General features: G+C 26.3%; 1 protein-coding gene across 1 annotated transcript; it reads right to left on the reverse strand.

The window, feature by feature from the left end:
- Positions 1-1884: 1884 nt before the first annotated feature.
- On the reverse strand, positions 1885-3833 carry LOC126904182 (uncharacterized). Its single transcript, XM_050682947.1, has 2 exons — positions 3666-3833; positions 1885-3234 (listed from the first exon to the last, which is right to left on the reverse strand). Exons 1-2 carry the CDS (start codon positions 3751-3753, stop codon positions 1940-1942), a joined length of 1383 nt encoding a protein of 460 aa, XP_050538904.1. The 5' UTR covers positions 3754-3833; the 3' UTR covers positions 1885-1939.
- Between the last annotated feature and the right edge of the window lie 11502 nt (positions 3834-15335).

The following is a 15335-nucleotide window of genomic DNA, read 5'->3' on the forward strand; positions in this document are numbered from 1 at the left end:
ATTTCGTTCAACGATACGTCAAAAGACCACAAATTGTATCTAGTCAAAGACATTATCTTCAAAAATATATTAATGTCATAAATAAAAAAGAAATCCCTTTAATCAAATAAAAAGTTGCTTAACAGACAATTAAAATCATTTATTTATAATGTTTTTAAAGTTCATACGTATTGCCCAATTAGATTTGATATGAGTTTCAACTACAAATTTGAATAATACTACTTTGTTTTTTTTTAAATTTTTCAACTCTATTTATTTGTTCCACTACATATCAATAATATTCCAAATTTTTTAGTAACAAATTAATGAATCATTTTTAAATTATTTAAAAAAAAAATAATTTTGAATTTCATAAACTAAAAATTGATTGGTTTTGTCATTCTGTACGTTTTTTTTATGTCTATCCACAAATATTCTCAGCTCTCATTGGACCAATGTTGATATCCAATGCGTCAAATGAATCGATTTTAATCTAGTTGAAGTAATAATAATCAAATAGTGGAAAAAATCTCTCAATTTTAGAAATTAAGACAAGTATAAATTTTATAAATATAAAATTTTATGAAAATTTAAAATATGGTTTTGATTAGATTGATATATGGTCAGAAACTTATATAATTACTATTAACGTAAAATTAGAAAAATAATACTTGTCCCAACTATGCTACGTCCACACTACCTCGACTCCACTGTGCTATAGTTTGTTTGTTAGTGATTTTAATATTTGTCAAATATCATCTATAATTCCTAATAATGTCACGTTCCTACTTTATCACAACCCCACTGTTTTTGGGTTTTTGTTGAAAAAAAAACATTTTTTTTTGTATAGCTTTAATAATTTATACTCCATAAAATAACCAAAATAGTTGAACGCATGAATACCATAAAAGGGTATCATTTTATACTTAAAAGTCAATATATATATATATATACTAGGGTGGTCCTCTGTCATAAGTCAAGCAAAAAAAATTTGATTGTTCAGTTACAAGACCCCCTAAATATTTTTTTTACTATAAGTAAAACATTTTGATGAGGTTTACGTGATTGGTCAACCCCTTACCGTGCCACAAAAGGGTTGAAAATTTGATAAATGGGGTAGTTTTATAGTTTTTTACTTATATTTCAATAACAAAAAATCGTACAAAAAAATGTTCAAGTATTAATTTGTAGATTTAAACTTGTTCTTTAAATGATGTCATAACATATTCCCTGATTAAACCATTATATGGTCTGCAAAATTTAAAAAAATAGAATAATTTAATTATTTTACAAAATCGGTTTTTTTCTATTATTTTGTTCGTATCTTACGTATTGTCGAATTTACAACAAAAAGTTTCTTATAAAATATACTTAAAATAATGCTGAGAGAAGTGTTAAACTCATGGAAGATTACAACAACAAACACACCAAAAATAAAAATCAATAACAATTCTTATTACGAGTAATTTAAACAGCAATATATTTGTAATAAAAATATTTAGCTTAACTTACTTTACATTTTTATTTAAGGTAGTTCAAAAATACAGAAAAACGTATCCTGAGTGTACTAAACAGGCTCTAAGAACTTCGTTCATATTTATTAAATTTTCAACCCTTTTGCGGTACGGGAAGGGATTGACCAATCACGACTAAACTTCACCAAAATGTTTTACTTATAGTAATAAAAAAATTTAGGGGGTCCTGCGAACAAAATTTTTAACTTCAAATTTGAGGACACCCTAATATATACATATAGGAGTGTTCACTAAGTAAGGGAACGAGTTCCCATTTTTCTTATTGTTTGTAACAATTGATAATATATATTTCAGACCCTTAAAAGTCGACAGAAATCTGTTTAGATACTAATAACTTATAAACTGTAAAAGGTAATAAGTAAACAATATATATTTATTACAATTTTTTTTATTTCAAAAAATTTTCATATTCATTGTTTATAAAATTACCATTTTTGGTTGAAGCAGATTTCTTGTTCAAGGGATTTTTCCATGGAAGCTTCCAAAGCGTGTTCCATGAATCTGGGTAATTGACGTGAAACCATCATTAAGACGGGGCTTGATAATTGTACATTTGGTAAGTAGTTGAAACCATTAATGTCAACATCAACATTGACTTTGCCGCATTGTTGATTGTAAATGTTTTTCCTAATAGAGACATCGATGCGAATTTGGTCGACCTTAAAAGAGGAAGATTTGAACAAAGCTTGTTGTTCTCCAGTAAACATGGTTTTCAAGTCACCAGTCCATTGGATGTTATTAAGTACAGTATTGAAACGCAATTTGTAGGTTGTTGAATCCAAACGAGTGTAAGAAATTAAGTCCATTTGTCTGTCTCCGTGATGCCAATGTTTTGATCCAATGTTGTACATTTCCAAAGCGTTCATATTTTCTTGCCATTTTAAATCGAACAACTTGGAGTATTGTCCGGTTTGGATGTTATTGATTGGGGTGTTGATTTCGTTCTTAAGCTTTAACAATAATCCCTTGTGGACAGAGTTGTGTACTTCATCAGCGATGGTTCTTTCTAATACATTAAAGTACTTGCGGTCGAATTGTTCATACAAAGATTCAACTTCATGTCCTTGTTCGTTGGTGGCTACAACATTAGCGTATTCGAATTTTGCTGGTCTGTAAAGAGTTTTACCATTGCTCATTTTCTCGGTGACGTTGCTGCGGACTTTGTTTAATTCAACGACGAAATCTCCTTGTTGAAAGTTGGAGGAACCGATTTTGAATGATCCTTCAGTTTTAAGTTGGTCAAAGTTATATTGAACGTAAAGAGTGTCTCTTACTGAATCAATGACCAAGTGTTTTAAGTGACCGTTTTCAAAGTTATTGATTTGAGCGTTTTTGAAGGTGATGACTTCGCGTTGTGGATTTTTTATATGAACATTTCTAACATTTAATGGGGTTTTAAATTCGTTAATTCCAAGGTTATTAGTGAGTTGTTGTTCCTTAGTAAATATTCTGTCAATGGCGGCTATTTTCTCAACAATACCTCTGCTGACTGTTCCAGGTTGGAAAGTTTCTACATTATTTATATGCTTGAATTGCTCGCTGGATTCATCGCTTGAGTTTAATTCATCAAATTCAAAAGCCCAACCATTTTGGTAGCTATTCTTGTTGTTGAATTTGTTGTAGTAGTAGTTAGCTTCGGGATCATTGATGTCGAGAAATCCATTTCCAGACACTTGCATTAACTCTGAGCTGTCATCATATCCATAGATGTTTCTTCGGCCTAAAATAATTATAACCATATTTTCAATGAACAAATGATCATTAAAGTATAGGATTAGTACATTAATTTTTAATAAATGTATACATTGTTGGGAAGTACTCAATTTTAAAAACTATGTATTGAATTCAATAAATGAAACAGAAATATTATAAATGTTTGTATTATCTAAAATATCTTCAACAGTCCATACTTGGTTAAATCTATTGTTAATAATAAAAAATTCAAAATATACATATGATAGAATATATTTTTGTCAACATTTTTCAATTTTAAACTTTTAAAGTTATTTCAATACTTGAGGTTTATAAAAAATAATATATATTAATAAAAAAATATATAAATTAAATTAGTTTAAAAATTTTATTCCAAGTGCGATATTAAGAGACTGATTGTTTGCAAAATTTAATGCAATATTAATTAAATCAACTTACTGTTATCTCCGAAGAATTTTCTAGGTGTTGTAGCTTCAAGGGCTACAAATGCCACAAATAATGAAGCAATCAACAAAGCTGCTTTCATGTTGAAGTAGTTTGAACAACAGGAGTAAACTAATATTTTTTAAGAAATAATGGGATATTTATATATTAAAAACTAATGACTAATGAATGCATTTTGTAAACGCATGTAATTAAATTATAAAACGACGTAATGAAAATTCAGAGATAATATATTTCGACCTTTAATTATCAACAAAAAGGGCTAAGCAAGCCAAATTCGTCAAGTTTTAGTAACTTTACTTTTTATTTATCTATTTAAAAAATAGTTCAATATTAATAGATTATTGGAATCTCTGCAATACTAAATTTGCAACATCAGCAATAAATAAACAATATTTACAAGTTCAACATTTCTAAATGTATATATATTGACTATTATTTAAAAAATAAACTATAATTTATCATATAGTAATTAAAGTATAATTAATATTAAATAACATGATAAGTTATTATTTTATATATTGCTAAACGATCAAAGAAAAAATTATTAAAGCATTACGATAAAATAGTTTGGTTTTTTAAACGTTTTTAAATAGAAAAGAGTGTTTTTCTTTATGAGAGAAAAGTAAATAAGAAACTATATGATTAAAACTCTTTAGTTTTAACTAGTAGTGTGGTTGAATTTTTAACAAAAAAAACTTATTAAAAAAGAACCGCATTTTTAGATTAGAAAAAATTCAAGGGTTTTGTCATTGGGGCTTCCTTAATCTTAGTTATGTTACTACTTACCCCATAACTCTATAGAAACAATTTTATAGAAAATTTTATATTTTTCTTTTATGAATATTCACATTTATTAAAATATTAATATAAATCAATGTCGTTTAAAAACTGGCAATGAGGGAAGAAATTACAATTATCTGCTTTTATTATTGTGTTATTTTAAAATTTCATGACCAGTTTAAGAATTGATACAATATCATGGAAAACTTTGTGGTTATACATTGGACAAAATGATTTTAGTACAAAATTACCTGTTAGAATCGCTTTCCATTGATATTTTGTTTGTTCTCAACTTAACAATAATAGATTAAAAGTTAATTTAAACCTTTCTGGGTCTTTCTGTATATTTAAATAGCATTTAATTTGGTAAACTTTTTGTTATTTTCAATGATTTTCATTATAGAATGACATTTTTCTCGGATTCCTTTTAATATTAACTCTATTATCAATATTAATAAAAGTTTGAACAGAAAGATACCCTTTAATAGTGGTCATCGATTATAAAAAAAAGATTGGAACTCTGAACTCTATCTTAGGGTTTAGGCCTAAAAAGCTAACTATTCCATTTGACTTTAAGACGCCATTCAAAAATGGACAATTAAAATTTTTATACAAGGTCAATATTAAAAATATTATTTAATCAATACATTTGAGAATCATGCAGAATTAATACGCTGATTCAATCCTGATATCGACAAAATTAAAAGATATTCAAGGATTTCAGATAAATATATTTTATTTATTAAATTGACAAGAGTTTTCACAATTAAAAGAAAGTGCGATTCTCCCTTGAAAATATTAATTTTTATCGCTGAAATAATTTAAAGAGTTAATAATAAGTTTTCATTTTTTATTTCTAAAAATCTACTACTATTTAGTTGATATAGTTAAAATAAAAATTGATATCTAGTAGCAAATTATTTAAAATTAATATATATTAATATTATTTAACTCAAAAAGCAACAAAAAAAAAAATTACTAAAAATCGAGGATACGTATTTCGGGAACAATACTTAACACAAATTGAGACCCACTGACAAAAAATCCTTTTATACCCCTAGGTAACGTTATCACTTAGTAATATTATCATATTTTTCCAGTTTACTTAAGTTTAATAATGAATTTTTTAGTCGGACAAAATCCCAATTAATTAAGTTCTTTTAATTATTTACATTTTTAATTAGTTTGTTATTTTAACCCTTAAGCAGGCGCGTACCTATTTTTAACGTTCATAGTCGCGTGGGGGCCTATTAGACCCCATTTCTAAAAAAGTATAAAATATGTATAAAAAAGTTCATTTTTTTTAATTCAAAGACATTATTTGTTACCATATGATATATAAATATGGATAACAATTAAAAAATAAAAATTAAAAAATAAAAATAAATAAATTACAAAATGATGTGCATTACTAATAATTATATTACGAAAAAAAAAAAACTTAATTTTCAACATTTCATTAAAAAATTTTGGTTTGTAAAAAAATTATTTTAACTGCAAAATCTTATTTCTTAGACGGTAAATAAAAGCTTTTACTATTACAAAATGTATTTTTATTAATTTTTCTTGTATTTCTTTGAGCTCAAACACGGCTTATATTTACTAGTTTTATATGTATTTACATTTACATAATCATTTTTCTGAATTAAATTTTTTTATTATTAATATTACAATACAATTTAATTATTATAATACGAGTAGGGTCAGGAGGGGTAATTGTGAATAGTAGTAATTGTAAATGAGGTACCGATAATCAATGTGTCCACATTGTGACGGGACGTATTTATTACATGTTTTGTTCTTATTTGTTCCGTGTCATCGAGTAGTGGAAATTCTCAATAGATTATTTATTTTTAAAACTTAATTGCACAGTCGGTGGCAGATCCACATAATCGCAATTCCTCAATATTATATCGATTATAACATTGCATTTACGATAAAACGATATTTTGAAAAAAATACAAGTTCAAAAAAAAATTATAACATTATAAGTCGCGTGGGAGTCAATTTGACCCATTTCAACTTTGATGAATATTTTAAGTCATACATTTTTTTTTTTTGAAGGTATTTATTTATGAAAATCTATTCAATATTACTATAAAAACCATCTTCTAAATTTATATCTATGTACACCTTTTATGCAAATTAATAAATCCGTTATTATTTATGTGGGGGTATGCTAGACCCCCACGCGACTGTTTAAGGGTTAATGGAGTGATTATATGTCAATAAATGTTCAGTTATAGAAGATTTAGTAAGTTGATCTTACAGAATTTTTATTAAATTACACATAAAATTTAATTAAGTAGTAGCGTATGTAACATTTTTAAGTAACATTTAAGTAGTAACATTTTTCCTGGGGAAGGGAAAATAGTTTGTATTTGAAATAATTTTATAAACATCCAGGATCAACTACGTATATTAGGTATGCGTAGTAAAAATATATCAGCATCTGGAGTTTCCAGGGATTTAGAAACAATAAATAAGTCAAATAATATTCCGATTTACTACACAAGTTTTAATCTCTGTACGACTGTTTTTTCATTGATTTTATTTTAATTAGGAAGGAACCAAATTTAATTCCAAAATTTTATCAGTTCACTTAAATTCATGAAATTGGTAAATAAAGTCCCTAATTTTATGCCAGGTTAAATATTCATCACTTTTAGAGTAAATCCAGGTAAACGATATGTAGAAGGCCATCATTTAAGGAGGCCAACAAGGCCTTGCACTTTTTTTGTTAAATTAGAGTCATGTGCTTGTAAACTGTAATTGTAAGTTATTTTCGCACTTGTCCTCGTAAATATAAAGACGGTTTCGGATATGTATTAAGAAAAACAATCAAATATCTATTTTTCAACTATTATTTAATATATATTAAGAAATAATATAACAAGTGCTACGTTCCATATTCTAAGAAAATTACTTTTAGTTATCTTTTTTGCGCATATTTATGCATTAATAAGTTTAAAATCTTCATCAAATAATTTACTGCACAAAAAGATAATTAATTAATAATACTTAACGTTTTTTTTTTAATAAAAAAGATTGTATTAATCTTGAACAACATTAGTTAAGAAAATACTTACGGACGTTAAAAAGCAAAAAATATGAGGAAGCAGGATGAATAAATAATTTTTGTTGACAAAATAATTTTTTTTTAATAAGAGTAATCTATTTTTAAAATTTTTTATCTGTAGCTAAGAACAAAATGTACGTAAAATTACAAGAAAAACATTTTTTTTCATAAAATCTTTTAAATTAAGATTTTCTGGAAAAATAAGTTTCTGAAAAAATAAATAATTTTCAAAAAATATATTAAAATTATTTTATTACTATTAAATCAATTCTTTTCAAATTATGTTTATAATTTATCTATTTAGCAAAAACCGTAAAAAAAATAAATAAAAGCCATTGATTAAAGACTTTAAAATATAAACTTTAAATTTTCTATAAGATCCTAAAGAAAATTAGTGTTTTGTTCATGTTTTAAATTTATTAGTTTAAACAATATGAAAAATTGCTTGCCAATTTCAAATGGCGAATCTTGATTCTTTATAATGTAGCTTATTTAAGCTCTGGAAAAGGAAAAGTTTAAATTTGACCTTTATATGTCTAATAATACAATATAGTATAGTAAATTTATATATCTAAAATAAATAGTATAGTTTAAGTTATATCATTAAAATAATATAAGTTAAAATATTTTATTACAAATATTTTTTCAGTAAAAAATCCGTGTTTACGGAAAACATACTTTATTAGTAAATTTTGTTCCTTAGTAGTTATCATAAAATTAGAAAAATCGTTAACTAAAACGATTAAAAATTATCTAATGGGATTATGTTTCCCCCTTGCCACTTGGGTACAGGACTGGAAATATTAATAAATGAGGTAAAAAAGGTTATATTAAATTAAGATAATTAATTGATTTTATTAATTATTATGTTTATGCACACGTGCTGATGTCACAACCTTTTGGACTAATTATTTCTAGATGAAAAAAATACATTTGTTTTTTATGATTGCTTGGTCAGTTTTATACGTCATATTTGAATTACTATTGCACAAAGTCATGTGTTTTTAGAATTTAGTTATCAAACACTGATATTGAACAATTTTCATAGATAATTATATTAATAATTATATACATTAAATGTGTAAAGAATTATTTCTTAAATAATTTAATCATATATAAAACATAAGAAATTACAATATACTTACTTTTATTACAAATAAAGTTTAAATTATGTTATATAAATTGATTTTAAAACAATCGTAAAAATCATTATGTTAAGATTGTATCATAATTTTCTAATTAATATTTTATAAATAATTATTAAACGTTAATGCAAAATATTTTTTGTAGCATTCAATTCAATTTATAACAATTAACTTTTTTCACAACCATTGTGAAAATTGATAGTATCACAATATGATACTATCGCTATGAATAAAATATTGATACTTCATTTCGATATTTTTTTATTATTATAGATCTATGTATTTCATTCGGTACCAAATAAAAATATTGATTTAGTTTTATAATATAACAACGGTTTTCTCAGAAAATCACAATTACCCTAATAACTGAAAAATTGAATCTTCCACCTTATAAGCGAAAATTGGAAGAGCTTAGTTCCTCCAAAGTTTTAGAAGTTTTAAAGAAGAAGAAATTAGATGAAATAAGTCCCTCCAAAATTTAAATGAAATTGTGCCTATGTTTCTCTTATTATTACTTTCTTCTTAGAGGGTAAATCTACAAATAGGTATCTTGATTAATAAAACATTGAACTAAACTTTTTTAAACAATATTTTTGTAAATAACTAAGTTTAAAAAAAATATTAGTTCTAATAGAAATTTTGGAATTGTCAAAGATTGTCTTGCCGGAACCAGAAAATTTACATAATATAGTCGTAAAATAAAAATCTAATTTTATGAAATTAAATAGATCAATTTTTTCCTTAATAGTAATTATTACAAAATTAAACTAACAGAATAAGCAATAAATTACATAATTTTACTCTTAAATTATATCTTAATTTTACGTTAAAAATTAACTTAAGAGAATTAAAATATTTTTATACACTGAAAAATTAAGACTTCAAAGTTCTATAGTCATAACAGGATTTTTATAATATTACACATAGGAAATCAATAAGTGTGACTTAAATAAAGTAAAATGACTCTCTTGGTATTAAATTTAAAAAAATGTAATATTATCAAATACTAAAGTAAATAAATTTAATGTGTTATATTAATTTTTTCAAAAATNTCTTACCTAAAGTAAATAAATTTAATGTGTTATATTAATTTTTTCAAAAATGATATTGCGAATATAATAATAGTATTATAATTTAAATATTGAGCCCCCTACGATTTTGTAAGCGATTCATAATTATAGCACCCCCAAGATTTGAACTCTAATTGCGCCACTGTATAAATCGTATACCATCAAACACTTATATAAATTTGATATTTTATGAATAAGAATTTTTATAATATAATATAATAATTATAATGTTCTAAATTATTTATAACATTTTTTAGCTTTGATGCGAAATTGAGAAAGTATTAATTTTACTATGATGTGTTTTTTTTTTTTTTGTATGTCTGTGAACGCTCAATATCAGCTATCGCTGGACCGATTTTGATAAACAATACGTCAAAAAATGAGAATTCGTATCTAGTCAAAGACATTACCCTCAAAAATTGAAAAAAACTCCCTACCTCCCCGTAAACAGGGAAATCCCCCAAAAAATTACAAATTTAATAATCGCTAATTTTCGACATTTTTAAAATTTTTTTATTTAAAATTGTCATAACTTTTTTAAAAATGATCGAATCAATACATTGTTTTTTTTTATATAGATACCTTAGGTATTTACCTATCATTTGATATATTTTTACGAATATTTGACCCTTTACCTACCCACAGGAAGGGTTTCAAAATATTAACTCTTGACAATGTTCCGGACAGACTGACACTTTTATATATACAAAATAAATTGAATAAATTGAAAAAAAATTGACCTCTGGACTTANTAATGTAATATACTTTAATTTGAAAAAAAAAAATTTGACCTCTGGACTTGTCTTCATGGTGAAAATGACTACCGTATGCAAAAATATGCTATTTTTATGAAAAAATTCTTGATATTATATTTTACATTTTTTAACATTATGTTGCTATAACTTTTAAAAAATGCATGAATCAATTCTATTCTTTTATGATAAATACTTTAGATATATTTCTTTCAATCGACATACTTTTTCCTTGTAGTCCAGTGTATAAAACTCATAACTTTGTTATAAATAGCAAACATTTTTTATTGAAAAGTATTGCATCAAGCCCTTTAAATTTTTATACGCGTTAGAAGTATATAAATATACAACTACTTTATTATTTTTATAATATCTTCGTTAAAATTACAATATAAAATTATTGAATATCAATTTCATACTAAATTTAATCACTATAATTATTATTTATTCATATATTATAATTCTTCTTCTTTTTCCTCGCCTTAATCCCAACTACTTGGGGTCGGCCACCCTTATCCTAAACTTCTACTTAACACGATCTCCCACATCATTTACGCTCACATCAGCTGTCTTCAAATCACATTCAATAGCATCTTTCCATCTCTTTTTTGGTCTTCTTCCACCTCTTTTTCCTTCAAAATTCATTTCTATAACTGATTNATTCAATAGCATCTTTCCATCTCTTTTTTGGTCTTCTTCCACCTCTTTTTCCTTCAACATTCATTTCTATAACTGATTTTACAGCTTCCGATTCTTCTCTCCTCATAACATGACCAAACCATCTAAGTCTATTTTCTCTCATCTTATCCACGATTGACGCTACCTCCTATACTCCCTCTTATATGCTCGTTCCTTATTCTATCTGTTCTCCTTTGTCAAATTCGTACTCTATATACTCTGTCTTACTTCTACTTATTCTTAAACCCTTTTCTTTAACAACACAGCACCTCTCCTTATATTTCTCTAGTAATATCATGCATCACTATAGAAAAAAATTAAGGGCTTAAAGCAGAACCCTGATGCACTCCTACTCTTACCTGAAACCCTTCTGTTACTCCCACACTTTTTACCCTAGTACAAGAGCCATCATACATATCTTCTATTATATAAATGTACCTTTTCGGGACTCCTTTTCTCATTAATGCCCACTTTAAAACCTCTCTCGGTACTCTATCATAAACTTTGTCCAAATCTATAAATACCATACGAACTCTTAGTGTTGTTAGTGTGTTCTTAACTAAAAAATTCTAAAAAAATTCCTTTGTTTATGATATGTAATCCGTATCAATTTTTTGATACTGAAAACCACGAGTAGTTAGACTTCACTTAATGTAATTAGTTTACTATATACGAAAAACATAATTTCTTCAGTAACATTTTCAATATTAAAAATTTATGAGCAGTAAGTATTAAAAAATTCTATTTTGATAATTTTTAGATTAATTTTTTAAAATTAAGCCATAGTATATGATTTTATTTACGATACATCGATAAATAAATATGTGTACAAAATTCTTAAAATTGTTACTTAATAAAATTTAAACTATCCCTGTGGACAGGGGATAAGACTACTTCCACGGCCCCTCTGCCAGTCATAAGAGGCGACTAATGAAGTTGCGTCAGGTCGACAACTGGCGTAACAATTTTTGTCAAAAAAGTATGAGGAATCCTGAACATAACTTAGGCGGATTGTTCCATCTCGGATGTAAGCGGGGAAAACAGAAAGTAGTTAAAAACGGAGAAGGTGAAAGGAATAAAGTGTTTAATACCAGCTGGACAACTTTTAAGATACATATAATACCTTTAATTAACTTATCACGAGGTGAAAAAAGGGAGTTAACAATTGCTTTATAATTGTTACATAATCCTAGTGTTACGTTTTTTGATGAACCTACAACGTAAGTATTTATTTAAAATTTACAGTTATGGTTTAATTATGACTCACACAAAATATTTGTAAAAATATAAAACAGTACTAATTTTTAATTTTAAAAGTTAATAGTTTTATAATTTTCAAGGAAAAAATGATTCTATCCACTCTTTCCTTTTAACATTTTTATCAAATTAAATTTTTTAAATGGAAACATATATGTTTAACCAACTTACAAATTAGAAAAAGATCTCTCTTGTAACTTATAAAAAAACTGTCGAGTAACAACTTGTGAACCAGTATATTGGAAATTATAAATCGTACTGTTCCTCAAAAAGGCTAGAAGAATAGTATGATTTATAATTTCTGGAGATAAAAATAAACAGACTTGCAATTCATCTACAGTCACTATGTTAAAGAGTTAATTTTCGGTTTACAAGTTGTTACTAGTTTTTTTATAAGTTGCTAGAAAAAATAAATTTTTTGTTGAACTCTTTAAAATTTCTCCCAATATTTGTACTTACTTCGGTGTTTGGAAGGAATTCATTCTAATTTTAAAAAGTCATATTAATGTATGCCCTAACTTCATTTCTAAGGAATAGTGAATTCAATTGTATTCACCACTTTTCAAAGCCAAAATACGCAGAGTGACAAGAGAAGGGTATACATTTTTTGTTAAGGGTGACTGCCCCCTCTTGAAGACATCCCTTTATATTATTGGTTTTATCTAAACTTACTCCTTTCAAAAAATAGATGATTTCATATTTTTATAAAAAAACTTATTTTGTAAGACCACTTTTTAATAAAAGATTTTTTTCTGATTGCATTTCAACTTATTGATGAATATAAATGTGAATGCATTATTTTTAGCTTTGATACGAAGCTGAGAAGATATTAGTTTTGTGAAACTAGTATGCTTTTTTGTTTATCCATGAAAATTCTCAGCTCTCACTAACTGATTTTAATATTAAAAAGTCAAAAGAAACCGAATTTAATCTAGTTGAAACTAATCAAAAATGTAGAAAAACATCTCAAAATTATAATACAGTAAAAAGTGTAATTATTAACTATAAAAGCTCAACTCTGCTCTATTCTTATGCCAACCGCCCAATACTCATATTGAACCATACATCATAGCTGGTCTCACTACAGTAATATAGATCTTACCTCTAGTTCTCCTTTGTCAAATTTGCATTCTATATACTCTGTCTTACTCCTTCTCATACTTAATCTTTTACCTTCTACCAACCTCTAGCTTTTGATTAATTTTTTTCCTATTTTCTCCCATTAAAACTTTATCGTCAGCGAATAACATGCACCACGGTACTTTTCCTTGTGTTTATTTAGTGATTTTATCCATCACTATAGAAAATAAGTTAAAGTAGAACCTTGACGCACTCCTACTTTTACCCTAAAATCTTCTATATCTGTTCTCAGTTTCTACCCTAGTATAAGTGCCATCATATATATCCTCTTTTACATTAATGTACATTTTAGAACTCTTTTTTTCAATAATACCCATTTTAAAACATCTCTCAGAACTCTATCATACGCTTTCTTTAAATCTATAAATACCATACACAGCTTTTTCTTCTTCTTTTTATACTATGACTTATAAGCTTTATGCGACTATAATTTCCACACTCCTCTATATTACCTTTACCTTTAAATATCGACACGACAATAGTATTCCTCCATTCTTTTGACATTTTTCCTTCTAATAGGATTTTATTAAAAAGATCCTTCAACCACCTTATGCCAACACCAACTAGTATTTTCTATACTTCTACTAGCACTTCATCTGACCCTATTGCTTTATTCTTTTTTATTGTTTCCACAGTCTTCTATAGCTTTTTTTCACTAATTAAATCTATTAGTCTTTCGTTCCATGAGATATCCTCAAATGTCTTTGTTAAATACTCCTCATTTCTTAATTTTTAAAAATGCTCTTTCTACCTTTTTTTCACATCGTCACTCGAGAGTACCTTATTATCAACATTTTTTATACACCTTATCTAATGATATCCTTTAGACCTTTTTTTCTCTTTTACTTTTGCAAGTCTATAGATTTCTTTCTCGCCTTTCTTTGTTTCTAGCTTATCATAGAACTCATCATACCTCTTAAACTTCGCCTTACTTACCACAAACTTGGTTTCTTTGCACAAGCATTTATACTCCATCCAATCGTCTATCCTTTTACTCTTCTGCAAACATTGAACTGCTTTTTCTTACTCTCTAAGGTTTTTAGAACGTCTTCATCCCACAACCAGGAGTCTTTGTTTTATGTCATTCTACTCGTAATCTCATCAACAATCTCCTTTGCAGTATTCATTACACAACTAGCAAATTTATTTCACACATCATTTATGTCTTCTCAACTTTCCACATCATCAACTCATTTATCGTTATTAAAAACTCTTTACCTTTTTCCTTTATTAATTCCACCACCGGATTATCGATTTTTCTCCTGTTTTTACTACTTTATTACTACTAGTCGTCTACTTTACTTTTCACCTGCTCATCCATTATTATCTCTACACCATTCTTTGTATAAGTCTTACCTGAGTATATTATTTTACAATCTTCACTCAAAAATTTTGAGTACAGAAATTTTGAAATATATAAACTGTAAAATACACATATATAAATTATTGTGAAAATTAAAATACTCCATATCAAAGGGTTTTTTATCATTTGTACTTGTCTCAACTTTGCCGAGTCCCCACTGTGCTGTAAAACCACTGTTCAAGGATTATATTTTCATTTTTTAAGGAATTATAAATAGAAATACATTTCTTTTTTTAACTTTGGAATGGGAATTAGAGTACATTATTATTTAAAGTGCATTTTCTAAAGGCTGACTTAATTTTATAACTGAATAACTGAAAAAATGTTGACTTGTCTAACAATTTTTTGTAGTTTTAGGAAAAGTAATTTTGAAACTTTAGGTTATTATCTTCCCTCA

This window comes from Daktulosphaira vitifoliae, unplaced genomic scaffold, assembly GCF_025091365.1.
Source record: "Daktulosphaira vitifoliae isolate Bord-2020 unplaced genomic scaffold, ASM2509136v1 Scaffold_4, whole genome shotgun sequence".
NCBI classification, from domain to species: Eukaryota; Metazoa; Arthropoda; class Insecta; order Hemiptera; family Phylloxeridae; genus Daktulosphaira; species Daktulosphaira vitifoliae.